The 26057-nt window shown below is 36.0% G+C and overlaps 1 protein-coding gene across 10 annotated transcripts in view; it reads left to right on the top strand.

Annotated features, from left to right (window-relative positions):
• The window catches only part of Ephrin (ephrin), a 276024-nt gene that overhangs the window by 101314 nt on the left and 148653 nt on the right, over positions 1 to 26057 (top strand). For all 10 annotated transcript variants that reach the window (XM_017609859.1, XM_017609858.1, XM_017609856.1 and 7 more), the window contains one exon: positions 20945 to 22455. In XM_017609859.1, the coding sequence (XP_017465348.1) occupies positions 21125 to 22455 (1331 nt within the window). In that variant the 5' untranslated portion in view covers positions 20945 to 21124. The remainder of the gene's footprint in view (positions 1 to 20944; positions 22456 to 26057) is intronic.

Raw genomic sequence — 26057 nt, 5'->3', positions numbered from 1 at the left:
ATTGATTGCAAGAATTGATTACACACAGTTGGAACATAATACAAGTTTGTAAGAATGCTTAAATTAGAATATTTCATTATTATTGAAATTTTACTGTGAAGTAAAAGTGGAATCTGTGTATAAAATATTTAAATATTAACATATTCAAAATGGCTCCCAACCGTTGCTAAAAAAAAAAATTGCGGTTTAGTGAAGGGTTAGGTCAGTTTAGAGTGGCTGCCACCATGTAAGAGCACGAAGGGCCCTTTCCTTGCTAAGTCGTCGGCCATAGATTTGCGTACAACCGTCGAGGATCATTTATCCGCCAAAAGGCTGAGAGTCATAATGTTCCGTTGGATTTTAGGTATTTAATAGCAGCCTGACTGCCAGGTATAAGTCGTTCTGAAAGGGCGGAAGCTGCGAGCCACCGGCCTCCATCATGGCGTTTAAATCTGCCTGAAAAACGCCACAGTGGTCCGGTCAGAGAAAACTGAATCTTAGTTCGAATTCACAAGAGAAAATCCCGTTTCCTACTCTTTCGTTTAGCTTGGAAACATCTGCATATATAGTTGTCGACCCTGGGCCAACGTCTGTAGCTCCTTCCGGACGAACATTTTTTTCAACAATGAAATTAAATAGACCACACCTTAGAAATCGTTTCTCCGACAAAAGCATAGGGAGTTTAATGCATGTAGCCTCAGTAGAAGAAATCCTTCCTGATATAGATTTACTTGTAAAAACACAATTCATATTTACTCAAATACTAACACTGAAATATGTATTACTTAAGAATTTTGTATTATTTTTGTATTGCTCATACGAGCGCCTTGACATATGCAATGCCATCCCTATACTAGAAGGTTAACACAAAACATTAAAAATATACAAGTACCACATTCGAGTTTATAGCTGCTTGTAACACAGCATACAGCAGACATACAGTTTTAATTAAACAAATTGACCTTAAGGTACTGTGGAAAATGTTTACAAATCTTCGGCTTTAACCAACGATAATGATAGAAGCGTTTTAAACTGGTCCCATTCCGTAAGCGAATAAACCCTACAGTGGAAAGTACTAGTACAGAACTAGCGAATTTATCAGTTTTCGGAAGTCGAATACCGATACCTCGCAAATCTACCACCCATGCTTTTTACTGTCGCATTTAAAATGGAGTTGTCCTAGGAGGTGACAATTGACTCCCGCTGCGTAACTTGTAGCCTGTAACCGAACCATTTTGATTTTCGTTGTGCACTTCACAGCTACTTTTTCATAATTAAAAAAACTGAAAATAAAAGTTTAAAATTATATGTTCTGCCTAATGAGAACCTGGACACTCTTGGCCGCAACTAATTGTAGCAAGCATTTTTGCTAGAGATGTTAATCCCGGGATCCCGGCCTTTTTTAAGTGCCGAAAATCCCGGGACTATTTGCCAAGACCAGTTGACCAGTTTTGCTATATTTTTTTGTTTATTTAATATTTAATATTTTTTTATAAATGTCTAGCTAATTATACATACACATAACACCGTGCGGCAGGCAATTTTACACAAAAAAATCAATATATTCGCGAAGCCAGGGGCCAAATATATGCAGTAAAATTGCGTTTTTGGTTTTTCTCCCTGACGTCAGGATTTAAAAAAAAATTTAGTGCAATGTTCTTAGGAAAACAGTATGGCTATCAAATTAAAGAGAAAGCTCTGTAGAGAAAGAGCAGATAAAATTTTTTGGTGCAGAAGGTATTGAAAATGTCCTTAAAAATTTTATCCTTGAATATCCTTAAAATTTTGCAATAATTAAGCTCGACAAAGTCCTCGAATATAGTCCTTCTAACTTTCTTAGCTTAAAAGAATAAAATTGATTAAAAGGGCATTTTCAATACCTGTTCGTTCTTGTGAACCCAAAAAATTTTATTTTTTTTTTAAATCCTATAGAATTCTCTCTTTCATTTGGTACCTATTTTTATTCCACATTGCACTGAATTTTTTTAAATCATTTTTAGAATTCATCAAATCTTTGAAATTATAAAGTTCTAACAAAAAAATTATAAAACTAAAAACGCAGTTTTACTATATTTGGCCCATAGTTTCGTGAGTATATTGATTGCTTGGTGTGTTTTGATTTTTTTTGTTTCAACCTGTTTCAATCTTTTTACTCACAGTTTTTAGAAAAATTCTAGGTACGCAATTTTATAAGTATAGCCCTTTAATTACAGGAGGATAAAGTGCAAGTTTCAAGTCACTAAAAGTAACGTTGATTTTTTATAATTTTTTGCTGTCGTGATATTTTCTTCCATACAAAGTATGTTCGAAAATTTATGGAAGAAATTGCCCAGCATAGTTTAAAAAATTCCCAAAAATCAACGGTAGTTTGTACCTGCATGGAACTTGCATTTTATCCCACTTTAACTTAATGAGCTATAAAACTTCGTACCAATTTTTCTAAAAATGCTGAGTAAAAAGTTTGAAATTTTGGCAATTTTTTGCATTCTTATACTTTTTGTACAAATTTTGAAATGCGCATTTATATGCAGTTAATAATATGTAATATGAGTTAGACTTTTATAAAAAAAATTTAATATGAAATAAAGAAAAGAAATATAGACTAAACTGGTTGAATTAAGGCGGGTTTTTAGTTCTGCAGTAGTATTATGAACTTCTTTCAGACACACAATACATATGTTGACTTACGTTTTTTTTTGCATCGAGCTTTTTTCGACATGCCTTAAGTTACTTTATTAGATATGTACACGCTTAAGTATTGTTAAATGCGTATAAATTTAGCTACTGTCTTTTGTTTTGTTACTAATGAATTATTTTTCAACTTAAACAATAAAGTAGGTTTCAAACCCATTTATTTATTATATATTATATGGTAGGACAGCTTCTCAAACTATATTGATGCAATTTTTTCATCTTAAGTTGTTGGAAAATAATGAATATCTAAATCCAGGCATTGTATGGACGATGCCCCGAAAATCCCGGGATCGCAAAAATCGAAACATTTAACATCCATAATCTTTGCGCACTCAGCTACAGGCACAACATGTAAGTGTGCTTTCAAATGTTCGCTTTGAATTAAGCCACACTGAAAATCAAATCTGCGTAAATATAACGAAAACTTGCGTACATCTTACGAAAGTATTCGTCATTTTGAGCCACGAAAGTTTTCGTTGAATGTACAAAACCGTTTTCGTACATACTACGAAAATATGAGACATCAGATCTTTAGTATACATATTTTACGAATGTATTCGTACTATTTACTAACGAATTTAGTACTATTTACTAAGGAATTTCGTACTATTTCTTAGTTTTTTACGAAATTTTTGTAAAATGCACAGAAATAATTCGTATATTTAACGAAATTATTTTTGTAAAATCTGCGCTTGTTTCGTAGAATGTGCGATTGCTTTCATTCTCCACTCTGTAAAAAACATATTACACAACACTTTTTTGTTTTTATCGTTAATTTTAAGCGTTGTTGTTTAACAAAATGTTTTGCAAAAACGCTGAACATTAATGATTACAAGTAATTTTTAGCAAAAAAAAACCGACTTCAACTCCCATATAAAAAAAATATATATATATATATCTCATGATCCGCTGATCGGATTAACCAGATTAGTATGGGACCACCTCTGAGACACTACCTTTCCGATGCAAAAAGAATTATCGAAATCGGTTGACGTGGTCCAAAGTTATGCGGTAACATACATAAAAAAAAAAAAAAAAAAATATTCCGACCAATTGATAACCTCCTCCTTTTTTGGAAGTCGGTTAAAAATATAATGAAAGTGTTGTGCTGTAATTTGATTCATGTTTTTTATAGTGTTAATAATAAAAGCAATCATACATTCTACGAAAGAAGTTCAGATATTACAAGTATAACTGTCGTAAATAATAAGTTTTACCAAAATTTTCTGACTGCACTGTAGTTTTAAATTAATAAAAAAGGTTATTTTACCTGTAATAAAACTTAAGTCTTTTATTTATATGCAAAGGAATAGGCTCTATACTACATATTTTTTTATTGCTTAGGCTGCATTCAATAGTGTTAAACTCTGAGACTCAACAAAACTTTATCAAGTTCAACATTGCATCGCAAGGCGCAGCGTAGGCGATGTTAAAAACAACATTGTCAACATTCGTTGCTTGAGCTCATCTGCTCTTTTGTCAGACTGCCGGGCCTCTTGCTCACTTTGGTGAATACCACTATTGTATGCTTTCAAAGCATAGTATATCCACAGCTTTAATATTTAATTTTGTATTGTATTTTTATCCAGCAAATCCCTTTTTAAAACGTTTAAAATTTTATTATACGTCTCACAGCAGCCAACAAGTAATTCCGCAATGACACGCGATACATAAAAATATGATGAAATATTAAACTGCGGTAATTTAGAATATTGTACGCAAATATTCGTATATTGTACGAATTTAAAAAATATGTTTCTGAATTAGTACTTTATACGAAAGTATTAACTAAATTGTACGAATACAGAATTGTAGATTTCGTAAATTTTAAAACCATACGCAGGGGCGCACCCAGGAATATATTTTAGGGGGGATTTTATATTTCTGAAGATATATCACTGAAAAATACTGAAAATTTGCTTCAGATAATACCCTCTTTAATATACATTTATGCAAGTTTTACGTACAGTGTGTAATAAATAAATACACGCTTTAAAATTCATAAACTGCACTTTATTTACAGATTAACAGAACTCAAACGCTTTTAACCGACTTCAAAAAAAGGGAGGTTATCACCTCGCCGGAATAAATAACTTTGGGCCACGTGAACCGTTTTCAATAATCCTTTTTTTATTCGAAAGATAGTACCGGTTCGTCCCGTAATTTGTTTTAGAGATCCGATGATTGGATCATGAAGAAATTAACGGTACCCCTAAATTTGAATATGAGAATTGAAGTCGGTTGTGTTCTTTCCTTAAAAACTACTTGCTTAATAAAAAGTTCTATAAACTCAGATGCGCTCAACTTTCAAATGTACCTAATAAAAAATTTTAAAAAAGAGTCAGTAAAAATAAATTTATTGATTCCATGAATCTTTGCACTTCTATGTTCATTTTTTCGATTTCTGATTTTCGATAGAGATGGTGATTTTTCACGATTGCTAATTTTTTTTAATATTTCAAATACCGAAAAAATTAACTGAACTCTCAAGAAAAACGAAAAATTCATATAAAACGACGGACGAGAAATGGAAAAGAAATTTTCTTCTACCAAAATTTCTTAAATCAGTTTACAGCTCTCAAGAAAAAAATGCTCGTACATTCATTTCCTCATGAAAATTTACAGCAAAAGCAAAGCGCTTTTTCAAGCAACAGAAATTATAATAAATATTTCTTATAATTTCCTTGAGAGCTGGATTCTTAGCTTTAAGATACAGATTGTATTTGAGGTTATTAGCTTTAGGGGGGGTTTGAACCCCAAAACCCACCCCTTGTGTGCGCTAATGACCATACGTAAATATTACGAATGCCTTTCTACAACATACAAAATTATTCGTACAGAGATTTGTTCAGTGCTTTACGAATGTGTTTCGTATAGGGACACGAATTTCGATACGATACGATACCATATCGATACTTTTGGCATTCGATACCGATATTTTCTACTCGATAGTTTAAACACGATATTTTTTGGAATCGAGTACCAGAACCCTAGTATCGTATCGAATGTCATAAACTCACATTACAAGGGTAATGTTAACAATTCGTCCCGATACAAATTGGGCTTTAAAGAGCAGAAATGTGTAATTAGTTGGGATTGCATGTAGTGGTATTTGACCCCGCGACCTCGGTGTTTTCGGTCATCACATCAATCTATACGTGCTGTTACACAATATGTTAGTGTTTGACCGAGATTCTCCTCCGATTTTTCGCGCGCGCATTAATGTTGTGGCACAAAAGGAGTCCCTACAGTTTTATGTCGACTCTGACCGGCGATTTGGTTTTAATGGGAAGCTGTTTTTCATTTTCAAGCTGTGCGCAATGCTAACCATTACACCCCAGCGGCCTATATACGAGACCTATATTTAGATAAATTTTTTTTGGATTTTGGTATCGATATTTGGAATATAGAGTCTTTTTATTCCGATATTAATGGGTACCCGATATTTTTAAAGCGATACTTTAAATGAGTACCATATCGATACATTCTGTTCGATATCGTGTCCCTGGTTTCGTAAAATAAACGTAAGATTTCGTAAATTGTACTGAAAAAATGCCTTACGAAAGTCCTTTCGTTATATTTACGTATGGTTCGTAAAATCTTGTTTCGTTGCGAAAAACGTGTTCGTATTATGAACGAAAGTTTCGTACATTGTACAAAAACCAAGACTGCGAAAATTTTTCGTAACACTTTTACGAAATTTTATTTTCAGTGCAAATTACGCGACTGGTACATTTGTTAAAATTTGTCTTTGCTATTTATAGAGTGGCGTTGTTTGGAAATTGTTTATTGGGCTAACTCATTCTCAATAAAAATTTCTAGACCAGGGGTTCTTAAACTTTTAAGATGATGGAACCCTTACTGACAACATTTCATTTTATGGAACCCCACATCAAATTACTAAAAATCAAAGGCAGAGCAATTTAAATATAAATAAAAACTTTTACTAGAAATAGTACACATACATTGTTTCACTGTTAGTAATTATTGTATAAAATAGTAGTTCGATATAACGTCTGAAAGCTGTATGCGCATTTCTGGGGTAGCGTCTAATTCCGACCTGAATATGTTTTTTGTATAAGTGTAAGCTGAAAACCTTGCTCACAGAGTACGTTGTGACAGAAGGAAGCAAAGTTAAGATAGCCTTTTTAGCGACTTCATGATATTTACTCTTAACACTAACCCAAAATTCTTTCAGAGACACAGATTCAAATGTGTATTTCAGTGTCGAAGTACTCTGGAGATCTATGAATGCTTCGTAAATGGATTTTGTACCAAACCGATATTACTACTACCATCCGAAAAATAACCTGACAAACATTTCAGGTGATTGGCCAAGTGCTCAGTTATGACATTTCACATTTAATTTGGCAATTCATCGCGTTCCTTGTGAAAGTTTTATATGACTCTTTAGCTATAGCGGCGAACAACTCATACCGGTTAGAAAAAAACAAGCTGGCACACGCAAGCTCACGCTCTTTTGTAGTACTGCAATCATACATACCATCTACGAGTACTTATGTATACTTGAAAATAGTAGTACTGCAATCATACATACCATCTACGAGTACTTATGTATACTTGAAAATAGATAATTGCGTCTCGGTCAAGCTGTTTACAGAACTTTTCTTTCTGTGTGCTACTCAAACTGACTGTCGCGCTTATTCATACAAAAATTAATTTCGCGGAAGCCCGGTGACTTTTCTACGGCACCCTTGGGTTCCGCGGAACACACTTTAAGAAGCTCTGTTCTAGACAACACCATCCTGTGATCGGTCGTACAAACTTTTTACAAGCTACAGAGTGGCGTTGTTTGAAATGTTATTATTGGGCTGTACTGATTCTTGATAATAATTTTAACAAAATTGTCATTTAAACACGCTATATCCCAGGCGTTGGTGTATCGATCGATTTGAAATTTTCACACAATATACTACAAGCTATTCCAAATAGTTTAAGTTTACCACCACTTCTTAATACTCAGTACAAAAAAAAACTACAGGTTTATAAATTTTTTATGAGAGTTAAGGGGATGTTTGTTTTCAAATGCAAAAGTTGTGTTATAAAATTTGAAAAACAGTATTGTAGATGACTATCTAAGGAAGTTTTTGGGAAAGTTTCAGATTTAAACATCAAGTATTTGCAAAGTTATAATAATGTTATTATGACTCGCACGGTTAGGAGATTACCGCGCTCTAAAAGGCTTTATAAATCGGAAAAGTAAAAGAAAGTCACCTTTTTATTAATGATTTCTATGTAAAAAGGCTTGATCTTTCGATTGAGATAATTAAAAACTCTATTAAAAATTACACCATAATTGAGAAAAATTACAAATACGTTTTCGTTCAGAATTTTCACAATGAAAGTGGGAAAATTTGGGAAAACGCATAGTACCATCATATACAAAAATCTATAGATATCATAGTTTCGAATTATTTTTCCCGTTTTCTGTCTACTTCCCAGCTAGTCGAAAAATAGCTTGTTTTGCACCGCTCAGCGCGCTTAGGACATTTGACGTGAATTGCCCCATATATATAAACAAATTCGAAAAGAAACCAAAAAAATTTAAAAAGTAGTAGTTATGTAGAGAAGGAGTATCTATGTATTGCTTTAGTTTGGTAACATGGAACATGGCTAAGTATTCAAAATTTATTATTTGTATTTAAATCATAAATAACAAATTTTTTTATGTAATAAGGGAGCATTATCACATTAAAACGACTAATAACCTTTAGAAGGTGCAATATCTAACCAATAGCTCGGTTTCTTACTACCTGGATCATAATATGCTATTGGAACTAGTAATGTAACTAGTAGAGTCCGACCGATGAATGGGCCGATGCCACGGCTAGTATCGGCCATAAGAATCGGAATTGGCCGTTTTTGGCCGATTCTTGAATGAGGTATTGTTATTCAGTTATTTGATTATGTTTTTCTTTTGTTATTATACAAATTTGGAAAAGAATTTGTTCTTAAAATTTATTATATTCAGGATTTAATCGGCAATCGATAACATAACCTAATTCAAGAATCGACCAAAAACGGCCGATGCCGATTCTTTGGCCTATACTAGGCCCGGCATCGTCCGATTAATCGGTCGGACTCTAGTAACTAGTACGAACGCGACAATTGTCATCGACCCGCTGCAGGGAATATACATATACATATTCAACAAACATACACATATACATATGTATTCAACAAACAAACCCAAATTTGACATTCTCATGTTTCCTTCAAGCCGCAATGCTTATCGAGCCCTAGCCGCGAAAATAAAGTAAGCGAACTTTTTAAAAATTTAATTATGGTGCATAAATACTCTTAGAGCACCTGCGGCAAAAAGGAAGTTAAACAAAATATATATATTTAGGCTTCGAAATTTCAGACTTTGGTATCGATACTGAGTACTCATTCTGGCATCGAGCTCATCTCATCGAAATTTTAAAAGTATCAGGGAAAAAGTATCGATACTACTATATATCTATCGTATATCTAGTTATTTCCTAAAATTAAAACAATAGAAATTTTAAAATATGATTTTTATTTCATTGCAGAACCTACTTTCACGTTGGAAGTAATTTTAACGTTTAATGTGCATACATACATACATACATATATATATATATATATATATATATATACTTTCACGAATTTCAAGTTGTATTAAGAATTTTTGTAAACTTTTTGGGTATGCATTTTTGTAGCCTATTCAATTTTAGTATAATAATGTGCAAGTTTGAATTAAAAGTCAACGGTAGTAGGCTACACGTAAAGTTGAATAGGTTACAAAACTGCATACCCAAAAGGTTTCTAAAAATTCTACATTTTCGTGAACATTGCGTAAGTTTTATGGTCTTATTCAGAAAATGTCATTTTATTAAGCTCTTTAAACCTACTTTATTTTTTATGAATAAGGCCATTAAACTTCAACTTATTTGGTTTATGTTATGCAACAGACTACACGAAATTTCAGTTCATTTTAAGTGATGGACAAAATTGTATGATAGTAATCTATTTAAGCAAAGAAAATTGGGTTGCGAGTATTAAAGTACTCATTTTTATACCCTCAGTATCGATGCTCACTCAATATCGATGCTCACTCAATATCGATAGTATCGTTCAAACCCTATATATATTATTTCAGTGGTTAGGGCTTGATATGCTGTCTTTCTTTGACGCTCTTCGTTCTTTAGAAATCTGAAAAATTGGAAAATAGAAGATTTTTTCCTAACCAAGACTAAATTTATTTACACATAAAGCGGTGTGGTATTTTATATGTTGGCCGAATCCAATAAAGCGCGCTATTCGATTACCTTCTATGCTAATTGAGGCCAATTGGAAATGCCAACTGATCCTTCTCTAACTGGTATTTTTATCCTCTGCCACCACCAGCGGCCGCAGCCTTTCTCATAGATTTACAAAAATTTTATTTTTTGTAAATGTTTCATATGAATTATTTTCCAATAAGAATTTGTTAAACCGCTCCTGAATTTTGAAAAGTAAAATTGTCATTTTGAGGACTTTCTCTTATCGGATCTCTCTTTCTTTTTTCAATACGCTGGCACTCTGATGTTGGGGAATGTACTTTGAATGTACTAACAATATAGAAGTATTACACTCATGATACAATAATTTTTAGAAGGTAGTTTCACTTCTTCTTCTTATCCGCCATGTTAGCTATCTGACAGAAAACGTGTTTCGTATTTTTTGTTGTACCAACTTTTTCAAAAAAAAATCCAGCTTTTGACGTTGGAAAAATAAAACAAAGAAAAGCCAAACATATAAGTAGAGAAATTTTCGAATATTTTGTAATAATTTTCTTCACAAAAATTAACTGCTGCTTACACACGGAATAGATGTATGGACACAGTGCGCACACTACACCAGCTTAATCGCTCTGACCAATAAGTTGTGGTGCAATGGAAAGACTAGCAAGCACATCTTAATTGGCGGCCGATAAAGTCCGTGGTATGCGATGGATCTAATCCATTATAAACAAGAAATAATGCTGTTATATTTTCATTTGACTTTTATTCAAGTGATTAGCAGTGGCAAAACTATATGTATAAAATACGTATATTTATATTAAAAATTAAGTGATCAGTTATGAAACATATAAATCTTTACATGTTCTGTTAAAAAATATCTAAAATAACAAGCGATAATCCCCAAGTTCTATATCGTAGCAGTGGCCACATTGCGTGTTTGTCACAGACACGGTTTATGTCAAAAATTTTGAAGTGAAACTACCTTCTAAAAATTATTGTATCATGGTTACACTTATGGTTGAGAGTTTTCATCGCGAAAATAAAAAAATCGTTCTTCAAGTTTGACAAAAAAAAATTATTTATTAAATAAATATTTACCTTCCAAGGTTTGTTTTTAGCGAAATTAAACATTGTGATTAATTTTAACTTATATAAAGAAAACACCTCCTAGGGAGTAGTCTTTACATGCGTGCATGGAGTAGTCGCGATTTTTGGATGGTCGTATGAATGTGTGCATGGGCTTGTATACAATTACCAATAAACAAACAAGCGAGATAAACCAAGAAATAGGCATGAGATGTAGGGAAAAAGCGAATCGCAGCGCCAATCAACTGTCTACCTCACCAAACCCAACGGACCAGGTCAAGACAAACCAGTTCGTATGCAAAGAATTTTCAGTTAGATTTGTTACTATTCTTACTTTTCTGTTTTAATTTTTAATACATTCATGCTAGTCCATTTATAGGTACACTGGTATGTATGTATGTGTGAACTAGTGCAAAACGGCTGCAGAGAGGGACAGTTGAAACGTTTCGTGTGCTAGTTGCGCTCTGTTGAGAAGTAAATGCACAAATTCTCAATTCTCGTACAATACTAAAATAGCTCAGCGGCAAGACCTCCGACTCTAATATCGTTGGTCGCGAGTTCAAATCGCGGTGGAGGCAGTTGTGATTTTCAGATTTAATAAATATAAATTGTTGAGTGCCGTTTGAAAATTGAAGAGAAAATGATCAAATTTAATATAAAGAAAATAAAAGAATAATAAAAAATAAAATAAATAAAATCCAATCTGTAAAAGAACAGAAAAAATGAAAAAAATAAAAAAAATCAAATAATTAAAATTTTTTTCATAAAAAAGTTATCTTACCAAAATGGAAACAGTTTAGAAAAGGAAAAATATCCAATAATCTAGTTTAAAATTTTGTTTTTTCATAAAAAATTTATTGTCCCAGAACTGTCGAAAATGGAACCAGCTCAGAACTAGTTCGAAAGTTCTGCAGAGGTGGTAATTTCCACTTCGTAGGACATCGCCATGTAAAAAGAGATAGTTGAAAGCATTGCGTTGGGATAGATCGAGAACCAGTACCGCCTCTTAAGGAGCTAGTTCTGCGCTAGTTCTGAACTATCACGATTTACTGCAGGGTACATATCGCGCGTTTAATAATATAGAGAAGTAATTCAGAGTTTACGTTGTTGGATATTTCATCACACAATTAATAAGCTTGATAAGGAGAATATGTTCAGTCGAACATACATATGTAGCTAAACTTCCCAAAAGTGGCGAATAGTATAAATATGTGTCTTTCCATCTGTCTTTTTTAGAGTCCGACCGATTAATCGGCATCGGCATCGGCCTTTTTCGTCGTTTATTTGGAATTTATTTTCATATGTTCAGGTGAAGCGACAGACAACAGACAACAGCCAACATCAAAAACATTTGCAGACAGCTCAAAAAAATGTTTTTTTTTTGGGTGAAGGTGTTTCACGCGTTTTCCATACACAAGTATGTTGGCCAATATTCTTTTATATGGAGGACACTGCCAGCAAAAAAATTGGCAAAAACTAACGGGATTTTATAGCAGCTTGAAACTTGCACTCCATTATACTAGAATTGAATGGTCTACCATACCGCATACCAAAATCCTGATTAAAAATTTTTAAATTTTGGTGAAAATAAGCAGCATTTTTCTAATTTTTGTACAAAGTTTGAAATCCGAATTTATATGGTGTTTGTTGTATATCAACTAGACTTTTATAAAAAAATAATAAACATTAAATAAACAAAAGACAAATGCCAAAACCGTTCAAAATATCACAATTTCTTTATTTTATGGACCACTATATCTATGTACGCACACAAGTAGCATATAAGTTCTTATGCATTGAGTGCAAAAGAGTGTATTTTAGGGTGACAGGTAATAAGATCAACGGAAATAAGGTCAATTGACTTTNAGTACAAAACGAAATGAAATTTTATGCTCCTAAATATTCTTGCTTAGCACCATATAAAAATGTGTTTTATGTAATGTATATAAATGTGATATATGTACATATATTTACACATACATATGTATGTACATACATGTGTATGTAATGTTGCATAAGTAGTCAATTAATTCAACTAAGTGTTTTCCTTTGTTTTGTTAACTCCGTTAAGTTAACTGATTTTATGAATTAATACATTTATTTGTAATTTTTTATAGGATAGACATCGGCATCGGCCGATTCTTTCCCCATAAGCTGATTAATCGGCATCGGCATCGGTGATCAAACTTTGATTGCTTGCGTTTTTTTCCCACAAAATTGAAATTTTCAAATAGTTTTCTATATTATTAAACGTGCGCTATGTTGTCTTGGATGTTGATGGTTCCAACATTGGGTTGTTAGCATTAGGTTTGTTTTTACATTTTCGGACTAGTTTCGGGCAAATATGATCATAAGTACGAAATGCTCTTGCAAAAGTGAAGAAACTGCCAAAAACCACGGGAACGCAAAAAACACATATTCGTACCCGAAACTAAACGTCTAGTGTCATAAAAGACGAATGTTGTCAATTACCCAGTTGAGTTCCTAAATTCCCTCGAATCGCCAGACGTTGGTGCACCTATTATTTTACTTCGTAGCATTGATCCACCAAGGCCATGAATGCCACTCGACTTCCATTTCTGTGGGCTTTGACTCTGGAAGTGCTGCCGGGAAGTGTGCGTTCAGGAACATCTCGAGTGATTCTTCGCCATTTTGAGCCCACGTTACCTGTGCGGTATTACCTTTAAATAGAACTTCCCTTAGCCTATCTCGGATGAACTTTCTATTTGGCCGCAGAAGCTTTGCCATGAGCTCATCTTAGCTTTTCTTATTTCTTTTTTTGTAAATCTTGAGTAGGTATTTGTACTCCTTCCAACATTGTGCAGCTTCCGCTAGCTTAAATAGTTCCCTGACTTACCTTCTGAGGGCACCCAACTCGGGGTTCCACCAAAGTGGTTTGGTTTTACCCTTGGTCTTTCTCAGTGGGCACAAGGCTTTAAAAGCATATACTAGGGTAATTGTTAGATGGTTGTTGGCCTTTTCTAGGTCCTCTGAATTTCGCAGTCGCCTGGGCGCCCTAATTCTTTCTTCAAAGATTTCTCTGAGTTTTCCAGTAAGTTCTTTTTGGATCTCTGAACTACTCTACTTTTCTCACCTATATACGAAGGGTCAGCGAAGGAAGGCTTGCTGAGTACCTTCAATTTTTCTATTGAAACTCCTCGCTCAGAAGACAGGGTGATATCTAACGCGTTCTTTGACGTAGGTCCTATGTAAGTAGGTTCATCATCTCGATTTATGATCTTCAGATTAGTTTGAAGTAAGTGAGCAAGTAGTGGCTGTTCGTTAATGTCGCTAGAGCCCCAGATAGCATGATGGGGCGTTTGCAATGGCGCCTATGACTATATGTAGTCCTCTGCGCCTAAAGTCTTCCACCAAGGTCCTCAACTCGATCGGTTGAGCTTGCGCCATGTAGCAGGAAGCTAGGGTAAGTGTGCCCTCTTTCTCCCGTTCAATGGTTACAACCGTCAAGTCTTCAAATTCAAATTCTTTCTCACCATAATCGCAGCTCTCACCTTGCCTTCTGATTTCGTGTAGTAGTAGTTCGTATAGGTTTTCAACATTAGCGTTGTCGTCTTTAGGGTTACGCTTCTTCAATCGCGGATGTACGCTTCCCATACCCCCCGACATTTTTCCATGCTCTGGGTACAGCAGGTCTTCCGCCTCTTTGTTTATTTTAAGGACGTAGCTCTGGCCCCCCTCCTTTGGCTTAGATACGTGAAGTACCTTTCAACCCCGTGTCGGTGTATTCGGGTTTTTTGCCTGCAACAAGCGCAGGGCATCCTCCGACTTCACACACAGGCTTCATACCTTCGCCTTCGGAATTGTGGGTACTAGAGCTCTGTCCACCACCTCTAGATGCGCGTTATCACCTTACCATTGGAGGTTTGGAATCACTCACTTCAGCCAAACTTATGTTGCGCTGTCATTGCATTTAACGAGCTTAACCCCGTTAAACCAATCTGCACCGTCATTTGAAGGCATGGGTTTGCCCGGATCTTCGTGCATCCGCCTGATCATTAGGCTCCATTAGGTGGCCATCTGTCCATATGGGTCACTATGATCCAGAAACACGCAGTCAGGTGTTGCTTGGCTACCTCGCTTAGTCTCAGCGTGCCCGCTGCTCTTTGCCATTGCCGCATTTGAAGTCGACGGTCCATCATCGTCGCTTTTGTCTTGCCTTGTGTACCGGTTTGTCGCTGTATGCGGAGTTTTTCTGCCGTTTAATAGCCGGCCTCTCATTTTCCGCTGAGCGCTGTCTTTTAAACTCGCCCCTAGCGTGCTTCTCCTCTATGCTGTTAGGGTATCTTCGATCATTTACAGCACAGCATTCGTCATGAAACTGCTCACCTGGACCTTACCGTCTCTCGTGCTACCGCTAAGTGCTCGCTCTCACGGTCTGTCGGGTCAACGACGGCTCCTAGGCGCTGGATTATGCTATGCCCAGTGCCGCTTTGTATTGCGATAGAGCGTTCCTCCACTCTCTGTTCTGCACCTTTTTGCTCTGTTCCGTCTCCTCGTCTTTGCTAGGGCTTGCTAAAAGCTCCCTCCCTCTGGCAGAACTCACAGACACCACGTTGCTCTCGTCACTATCGGAGTCGTTGATAGCTTTTCCCATTGGGACTCTAGCGAGCTACTTCCTTTATTCTTCCTTATTCTCTTCCTTGTTTTTGTTGTTCATCTTGGTCGTACGACCACCTGCCCGACGAGGCGGACCTAGTGGTGAAGAAATGTTCTGGGGAAGTATATCGTCCACCGAAGTAGCGCCCCTTGCCAAGGTAAGGCCACCGTTACTTTCCGAGGCCGTACGCGACTGGGCCATTTAGGGGCCCCCAGCCTGGCCGATCATCAGCACGGAAACGCTTGACAACTTTATCCAGCCCCTGTAAAGAAATTTACCTTACAACCACGATCAAGGATCATTTCCGTATAGCAAAGCTCTTAAGGAGCTACAGTACACAGCAATGTCCCCTGATCTTTGCTGGATACCGTTCGGACATCGCACAGGCTCACTCTGTAGCATCCATTTCCAGTCGGCACCCCCGCGGAGGGTTCAGTGGAGGATTTTCGCCATCCGATTTCAAGCGATTACAGTTTCTTATACACACACAACTTTTTTTACGTGTGTGCCTAAGTGTGTAGCCGTTTTTTGCACAATATAATAATAATCCCAACGGTTTTACCCCCCATTCCCGCCCATCCGCACGAGCGATGCAGTCCGCATGACGTACGGAACCAATATTTTCAATTTTTGCGCCGCGTCACCAAAGGCAGGAGTTTGTTAAGTACTGTTCAGCTACAGAACTAAATTCATCAGCTAATTTTATGTCTTTATGTTAAGAATTCATTTATTGATAGAGGAGATTATTGCTAAGGGCCGTTTTCATCATCTCTGCTTAACATCGCTACCGACGTTATAGTTATCGACCCAATGTTATATGCATGGAGTCAGTAACGTCGGTAACGATGTTTAACTGGAGATTAGTGTTAACCAGAGATGACGAAAACGGCCCTTAATGCTGAAAAGCGGATCTGATATATAATAAACGTTCTCGTATGAGAGTCAAAATCCTGGCATAAGAAAACAGGGTGGGTCGGGCAATTCAAAACTAGTTTTAGAAGCTTTCAGAAATAGGGGACAAAAGTGTCTTGATACACGAGAGGGAACTTTACAGCTAACATCAGCCACAAGAGACGGACTTCAAATTCAGCCTGTCAGTAATTTAACCATAACAAGTAAGAAAGTCAAAGTTCGGGCGGAGCCGAACACTATATACCCGTCGCAAGTATTAAATATATGTTTTTCACCTTTCCGAAAGGTACCGCTACATGGTAAGCCGGATTGTACCAATTTTGAGCAAATTAGCGTTCTTAAATTTCGAAATATTGAAGTTTCAAGCATTTCTGAAATGCACCGTTATATGAAAAGTAGCCGTAATTTTAGTCCGATTTCAATACTTTTTAACGTTTTGCTTTTATGTGGCAAGCACAATAATCATACCGAGTTTGGTACAAATTGGTAGAACGGTTACCGAGATACATATATGTGATTATAAGCAGGCGGTGCCACGCCCATTTTCCAAAATTTTATAATAAGCGAATTTCTTGATAAAGAATTGTTGCAAGCATCAATTTTGAATAAATTATCTTTAATATTTACTGATTTATCGAAGATTTTGTATTTCTCCAAAATACCGTTATATGGGATGTGGGCGTGGTTATTGTCCTATTTTAAAAATATTCGGCTAGTTGGTATGGTGTATCAAGGCCAATAACTGTGCCAAGTTTGGAAATTCGTGCAGCGATTATCAAGATATACACATATAACCATAAGTGGGTGTAGCTACGCGCATTTTCCAAAAATATATAATATTCTTATTTTTCATCTAAAGTTTATTGTAAATATTAATTCTGAGTGAATAATCCTCAGTAGTTACTAAAATATCGCAGTTTTCGTATTTCTGAAAATTACCGTTATATGGGAAGTGGGCGTGGTTACAGTCCAATTTCGCCCATTTTCAATACTAACCTACCTTGGATAAATGGAAACCTACACACCAAATTTCGTTGAGATATCTCAATTTTTGCTCGAGTTATCATGTACACGGACGGACAGACGGACAGACGGACGGACAGACAGACATGGGTTAATCGACTTCTCTATTAATTCTGAGCATTTAAGTATACATTTGTCTAAATCTATCTCGATTCGTTTTGGCTGTTATAAACAACCGTTATGTGAACAAAGTTAATATACCCTTGTGCACAAGTGCGCTCGCGTATAAAAATTATACCAAGCATTTACCTGCGACTGACAAGTGTAGGAAGGTTAATAAGTTTTAAGCGACTTGTATAAGGTAGAAGTTTATATTGAGAATCCCATCGGAAATTTCTTAAAGCAAAAAGTAGGAATTGTTTTTGAATTGATTCTAACTTGGCTGAGTAAATTTAATACCTTGGATTCCAAACCACCGAAACGTATTCCAGAATCGGTCCAATTAATGTTGTAAACAGGGGTTTAGTGATATAAGGGTCACTAAATTCTTTTGACCATCGTTTCACAATTGCAAGAACACCTTTAGCATTGTTGACTGTCACATTATTGTGAAGATTAAAATTAAGTTTAGGATCCATTGTGATACCAAGGTCCACAAAATTGTATACCTGTTCAAAGTTGTGGTTATCTATTGTATAAGAAAGTGGCTGAACAGCTCTTCGCCAAAAGCACTTTGATTGAGAGGCATACGATTTGCATTACACCAGTTAGCCATGCTCTTTAAGTCTGTTTGTAGCAAAGGATTTTATTTAATTGACACGTACGATTTATAAAGTTTCACATCATCTGCGTACATTAAAATTTTAAAAAAATTTTGTATCTGTAGAAATATCGTTTATGAAAAGCAAGAACAGAACCAGGCCTAGGTAGCTACCTTACGGGACTCCTGAAGTAACATCAATGACATCACAAATAGTATTTTTAAACATTACCCTTTGTGATCTATCATAGAAAATTAGGTTGAAGACCAAGAAGATCAAGTTTATAGATGAGCAACGAGTGACATACTTTGTCAAATGCTTTACTGAAGTCGGTATATAAAACATCCACGTTTTCACTAAACGCTTTTGAGATATAAATAGCTTGTATGTAAACTCAAGTAAATTCGTTGAGGTTGATTTGCCTTTGCAAAACCCAGGTTGATATTATAAAATAGTAGAGGAGATAGAATACGTCAACTGATTTGTAATAATTGCTGCAAATAATTTAGGAATTGCAGAGAGCGTAGCTATGCCCCAATAGTTCTCCACCGAGGATCTGCTACCGCTTTTATGTAGCGGGCTATGAACCATGGATGTTGGGAATATTTTCGCATTCGTTATGCGAATGATTCGTTTCATTTTACAAATTCGCATTCGCATCAAATGATACGAATGTTTTGCGAATGCAAATGTGTACATGGGCATAGAGTCCACTCTAATATTGTTGAAAGGGCTCTAAGTCTGTCTAACCAGGGTGCCGACCATAACCGGTGTTAAGACAGTTTCTCACCGGAACGAAAGCGCCCTGATTTTCTTATAATTTTGAATAAAGAACTACGCCAGCTGGGTGTGAATTCAAGGTTTATTTTGCATAGTTTCAACACATGTAATTATACATGTATGTATGTTAAAATCCCAGTAGAAATCTTAAGCATACAACATCGCTGTTGGTGGCATGAACCTTCATTTCCATTTAACACGCGTGGTTTCTCAGAGCGTATGCATACCTTAATCATACACTTGTACTACTGCTGTAGGCATATGTATGTATTAATGTTTCAAACATACAAAAATGCATTAATGGAACAGTACTAAAGCATTCTTACAAGATCCCCATTTGTAAATGCTACTTTTCTGATACATTTTAATATACGGGGACATACAAACAAGTAGCACTTACATATGCAAATGCATATCTTGTAAAAGCTCGTTTGTGCTGAAAATAGTATCGCACAACACGTCCGTTCACTAAAATTTTTGTACAAGACTGAAAATATTACAAAAATTCCACTTCAAATTTATCAAGAAATGTACTTAAAAGTGGCTACACACGACGAACATATCCGCGCACATGTGCGCCAACATGCTCGCTGTCGTTTGCTACAGACGGCGAGCGGCTCATAAGTGATTTTGTACTCAAAGCGTTAACGTGGAAAGGAAAGACGCGGATGATGCAATTGAAATACTTATGACATAGGGGTTTTTATGTATGTGTTACTTAAATTTATTTATAATTTACTTATATGTATGTACATACATATACATATAGTAATTTAGCCTCATTTATCAAAAATTCAATTAACGCACATGGATTGGATGCATTTATCCGCGATGTGCACACTGCAAGCATCAACACAAAGTGAGGTTATTGTTTTTGTTTCCAATGCGATGCTCGCAAACCACGCTACAAACGACGAGCATGCGAGCATGCTCGCAAACCGCCCTACAAACGACGAACATGACCCGCAAGCCGCGCATGTGCGCGAATATGTTCGTCGTATGTAGCCACTGTAAAACAACAACAACGTACATTCGCTTGCAATTCGCTAGAATTTTAATTTATTCGTAGAAATTCATGACTACGCATGAATGGTTCACACTAATTCACTCATATCGCAAGCATCCTTCAAGAATGCATACAACCGATTTCCACTGGGATTCCTATTATGGATATATGTAAGCTTAAATTAAATCAATTTGCGGAATATGATATCGTAAATTATACATACTTTACGGTATTAAAACCAGGACGTGTGACGAGATCTTGATTAATTTCTTTTGAGCTACTTTATGCACGAACTAACTAAAGTACAATTGGCGAATCAATTGGCGCAATGCGCGCTGATGTATTATAAAAGACTGAATAGTCTTAAAAATACAACCAAATTTCATAGTTAAATAAATAAAATCATTTTCATAGGAATGTATCCATAATTATAGAACTCGTCTTACGACTCGTGGTAGAAGTCATTTTAATTTATCGATAAAATTAATTTACTAGATAATTCTAGTATAATATAATATATTTTAGACAGTATCGGCAACAACCGGCTTTTAGCTTCAGGCGCTAAACGGTTAAGTAGTACATCAAGCAGCATTGATGGTCCTTCAACAAGTACTGCTAAAAGTCTTATAAGCAACCTAGAAATAATTTTAGATTCCTCCAACAAAAGCGAAGGCTCGGATGTAGAATCTAGAGATTAAAAAATGTGAAATTAAAGCTCAATTGACGGACTATCTTAAAGAAAAACGAGCTCATCTCGGTTAAAATCCTCTCTATTGGTGGAAAACTAAACTAAAATATGACAAATTGACGGGATCTTCATCCTTCTGTAAGGGTTTGTAGTCATAATTCACAAAACTTATTTTTCTTTTATTTGCAGATATTTCAAGACAACGACGTTACTGAATCAACATCAGTACAAAAAAAATTTACGATTAAGTTCACATGGATGCCACAAACACGCAATGTTTAATCATCAAGCCCAGGGCGTAGACAAATCTGTTTGTAGATACTAACAATCCACACAGCCCATTTTGTAAACGCAAAAATATCAATAACTATGAATGTAGAAATCATGTGTAAAGCTAGTTCTGGCAAGAAAAAGAGCGATAGAAACACCAAACCGGTAATTCAAGATGGTAGGGATAAGTTGCTAGAAGACTTATTGATTTCAATGCCGACATATGGAAATAATATTTTGCCGCAAAAAGAAAAAAATTCTCACTCACCGTCATGCCAGGAACGTACAAAAAGCTTTGATCATGTTTACGCAACAAGCACTAATTGTAGTCAATTCAGCATCAAAAGCAAGGAAAGTAGCCACACAATTCTGGCAAAAAGCCAGCTCAAAAAACGAAGCACTGCCAACAAAGCGCTTGGATTCGAGATTTTTTATGGGTTCGGCAGCGGTGTTAATAACGAAAATGATGCAAAAATGCGGGGTAAAAAGAGGGGAAAGAGGTTACTTCGGCTTAACCAAGCATCGGAGTATTTGGTGTCCTGCAATTTAGAGAGTAGTAAAAGCTCGACAAAATCATTTCAACGGCAAAGTGAGGAACGAATTATAGCAGCTGCAATGCCAAACATGTCAAAGTGCGGTCCTGATAATGCTCACGATAATGCCGATGGAGCGTCCGATCTACCAACATCGGCGCTCTTTTCTAATAAACCCCGACAAAGTGATAGTCATCATAAGACTAAGTGTCGTAATAGCAGAACTTATCGCAGCCAAGTTAGAAGCACATCAGCAATAGCGCCAGGAATTGCAGCAGCTGATGCGCCAAAGCCAATGGCGACATTACCAGATACACCATCGACGCAAAAAATAACAACAGCGACGTGGGTGAGTGCATCACCGCAAACTTCGGAAACGTTTTTAACAAATCCATTATTGGAAACAATGTCGACGACGCCAGTCGAGGTGGCGTCTTTGGCGCCAGCGTTATTAGAATTCCTGGTTTTCCCAAAGGCTTGGCAGCAAATTGTAACACTATTGCGGAACTCTGTAGAAGATATCACTTCGCCATCAAAGTTATCGATGGAAGGAGTTAAATCAGCGCCAGAAATAGCAAGAAGAACAACGAAAAATGCTAAATCAGTGAATAGACTGCAAGAGCAGTCAATTACAGCAACAGCAACACTAACTTCAGCAGCAGCGGCGCCTACAGCAGGAGCGACGGTAGCGCGCTATAAAGTAGCTGCTGAAGCCATATTGCCTGTGCATTCATCGAGCAGCTCATCGTCGCGTACAAAATTCCGGTTGCTACCAAGTTTAGGTGCCACGTCGTTCTTTACGTTATTGACGCTCATTTGTTTAGAAACGGTACTACTTTCCACCGTATCGAATTGTGCAAAAACATTCTACATGCATTGGAATACATCGAACAGCATGTAAGTTGTACTTATTGTACAGATATAATTTTTGCATACATATTATTGTATAAATATATTTAAATAATTTATATCAGATACTAACAAAAATTGTGAAACACGCATTTTTATAGGTTTCCTGTCCAATGAATCACAAGTGATTCATGGGAACAGTTTTTTACCTTGTCTCACAAGTCCATGCATCATATATGAGCAAAATCAATGCTGACTTCAGATACATATTTTTAGGTATTTTGCAAAAACTATAGTGTTTTTGTGTGGAAACATACAAAACAGTTGTGGATTGAATATGATACATAGGACGTACCTTATCGAAAACTATTTCCCTCCCTTATGTATAATAAATGAGAAATTAAATATTTTATTTTTTTTTGCATAAGGGCATATAATCTACGCTCTTTGGATATTTTTATATGCAAATAATATCAAATCAGATAAAGAATCCTGGAAAGAACGGAGGACGTATGCCATGAAAAAAGATGTCTTGGATGAGGACAGGGAACCTGTTAATGAAAATTCGACATAGTTTTCTTTGCAATTTAAACTTTAAATAGTATTAGCCCAATTCTTGGAGATTGAACACGTACGAAGTTCTTCACTTCTCCGCAACTCATGTCAAAATATTATTTGAAATAAACAAAAATTAGTGAAATAAACAAACCATCAAGAGTTAAACGTCCATTATCTCTGCGAGAATGATAAAGAAGAGTGGTATTGAGGTATTGAGGTTATTGAGTTCCATCGAACGTGGTTAATTGATTCCAGCTCATTCTCATCGCTGCAGCTTCTGCAGAGTAAACTTTAGGTATCCGCCATCGCTTAAGCTTCGGTGCAAAAGCATTGTTCCCTGTAATAGCACCTTACTGTAAACTATTGAGCCTCAGAAAGCCTTTTTTCTATTGAACCACGTGCCGTTATAACCTTTATGGGGCTTTCGCACGAGGCGATTTTTCAGGCAACTTTTAGTTGAAAGCAAAAATCGCCTCGTTCGAACGGCCTTTCAACTAATCGCTTTCAACAAACTATATATATACATACTTTTTTACTTTTAATTTATCTTTCAGCTTCGCTAAAAGCACTTCTACCAACGCTTGGCTTACCAACTTTACGCCAATTGATACAATTTTGCGATTTAAATTGATTTTCAATAATGTAAATAACCATTCGTGTTGAATCGAAATTCGCCTCGTCTGAATAGGGATGGCAACTTTTTCACTTTCAACTTCTCATTCAACTTTTGTTGCCTGTAAAATCGCCTCGTGCGAATGCCCTATTAGGTTGCCATGGTAGCAAGCATAAAAATTTGCAAATGCTAATGCAATTATCCTAGACTATTTGCACAACTGCCCTAGTCTTTTTGTGTGGAAACATACAGTAAACCGTTGTAGATTGTATATGATATATTGGACGTACTTTATCGAAAACTATTTCCCAGGCTTTTGTATCATAAATGAGAATTACAATTTTTTTTTTGAGGACATTAATACATAGTCTGTGAACAAATAATTCTTACAGACCACTAATAAAATTTAATAAGATTATATAAAAGTTTCATAAGATCAATGAAAACATCTTTAGGCAAAGAAAAATCAAGCTAGACAAAAGATGAGGTCTGGTTAAATTCATTAATAGCGGAATCGGTGCATTTATCGCCTAATTTGTTCTACTATTAATGCCATAAAAAGGGCAGCACAATCAAAATCTCCCTGGATAATGCCATAAATAAATGTTTAAGAAAGAACTGACTTTCTGCTTTCTAAGGGTTTAAGACTTAAAGAAGTAAACGAGCATAATATGGTTGAAGAGGATCAGTGAACCGTAAGGACCGCAATGCATACCTAAGAACACTTTTTGAATTCGTTCAACCCGGTTAATTGAAAATTGTTGAAAAGGCCAATGCAGTGGGGCCTCCCTCTTCCTCTGTGTTTGCCATCGGCAGCACAGAAACGCCCGTAAATCTTTCGCAGAATATTTCTGCCGAAAACTAAGATGCCTCATAAGATGCCTTCATTATCCTTGTCTTTTTCACTTCCAAGTACATTATCATATAACTTGTTTATACCTACGCAAATCTACATTTTTTTCTTAACAGCGGTCGTCTCTCGGCAGGCAATGGCAAACCTCCGAGTGTGTTTATGCCATGAAAAACAGCTTCTCAAAAAAATACAATCGCCGTTCGGAGTCGGCGTAAAACTGTAGGTCCCTCCACTTTGTGTGACAACATCAAGGCGCACGCCACAAGTCGGAGGAGAAGCTCGGCCAAACACTAACATATGTGTAAGCGCCAATCTATATTATTATTATTAAATCTACATTAACAAAAACCGATTTGATTCGACACAGAATACACGAAATATGTTGACAATCACTCTTTACAGCTTTTAGAATCAGCAACGAATACAAAAATCCTTGAATATTGAATTACGTCTCCCGTGATTAGTTCATCGACATGACGAAAACTAGCCACCGTTTTATTTATCGCTATTACACCCTTTGAAATTGCTTTCCACGGAAACATGTCAGATTAACGAAGGCATTCAAATACTTTCAGCTTTGCCATACTCAACTGCGTCCATTGAGAGGTCGTTCAGCACACACACGTGTCAAAACATGGCAACGATCAACAAGGCAAGAATACCGCTTGAATGGCTTGTGCATGCTCAGCGTTCATCGCAAACTGGTTGGTTGAGGAAATGGGAGATGAAATTACAGAAAACGGTTTAAAAATTTCTCTTTATATATAAAAAAAAATAATACAAACAATTAAATTTAATTAAAAATATTTTTTCCGTCCATATCATCTGCTGTTCTCTAGGGCCGCATCCTTCGGGTTTACACAAGCTCATTTTTGCGAAGACAAGAGCAATACAAACATTTGGCGTAGCTACAAATCCTCTAAGATCATTTTAACGTTGAGCTTATATTGAAAAAGTTTACGTCTTTAAGATATTAAGACATTTAAGGCGTCTTGTGAATCCCCTAACTATCAGACGTACCAGGTTCGGTGTACAACTTTTGGAACAAAAACACAAAAGAAAAACCGCAAGTAAAAGCAAAAGGTCACGCTCACTTTATTTACTCTCTCTTAAGTTGTTTTTCTACTTTGCATAGGATTTAGTATGACTCCCAATACTTGCTCGGTCAGATAATCGTAGGATTTGTTTATTCAGCTTAGGTAATTCAAAGCAAAGGAATCTATTCCTGACCGCCAAAGAACATAATCTTAGTTTTTCCTGCAATCAGCCCTTCTTACCTAGAAAACTTACCAAAATGTTGATCAGCACAGATGTAAAATTACTACCTCATCGGCATAGACAATGTCGTGAAGGGCGTTATGTATTTAACATGTAGTTCGTAAGTATTTATGTAAGCCCATAAGTTTAATGTATTATGGAACGATTTTCCATCCGCCCTTTTCGAATTTGGTTTGCAAATAAATCGGTTTCGGCGTTGTGCTATATTCAGTGTCATTCCTCGTTCTGAATTAAGAACGAAAACCAAATTTGATAACGGAAAGTCATTCCACAATACATAAAAATCAAAAAGTATCATTGACCAAAGGTTTCATTAACTTAACACGGCTTAATAAGAGCTAAAAAGGG

The sequence above is a fragment of the Rhagoletis zephyria genome, unplaced genomic scaffold (genome assembly GCF_001687245.7).
Source record: "Rhagoletis zephyria isolate East Lansing unplaced genomic scaffold, Rhagoletis_zephyria_1.1 Rzeph_scaffold_00260, whole genome shotgun sequence".
Lineage (NCBI taxonomy): Eukaryota > Metazoa > Arthropoda > Insecta > Diptera > Tephritidae > Rhagoletis > Rhagoletis zephyria.
The sequence above is the reverse complement of the archived record's forward strand: the minus strand, read 5'-3'. Positions and strand labels throughout refer to the sequence as shown.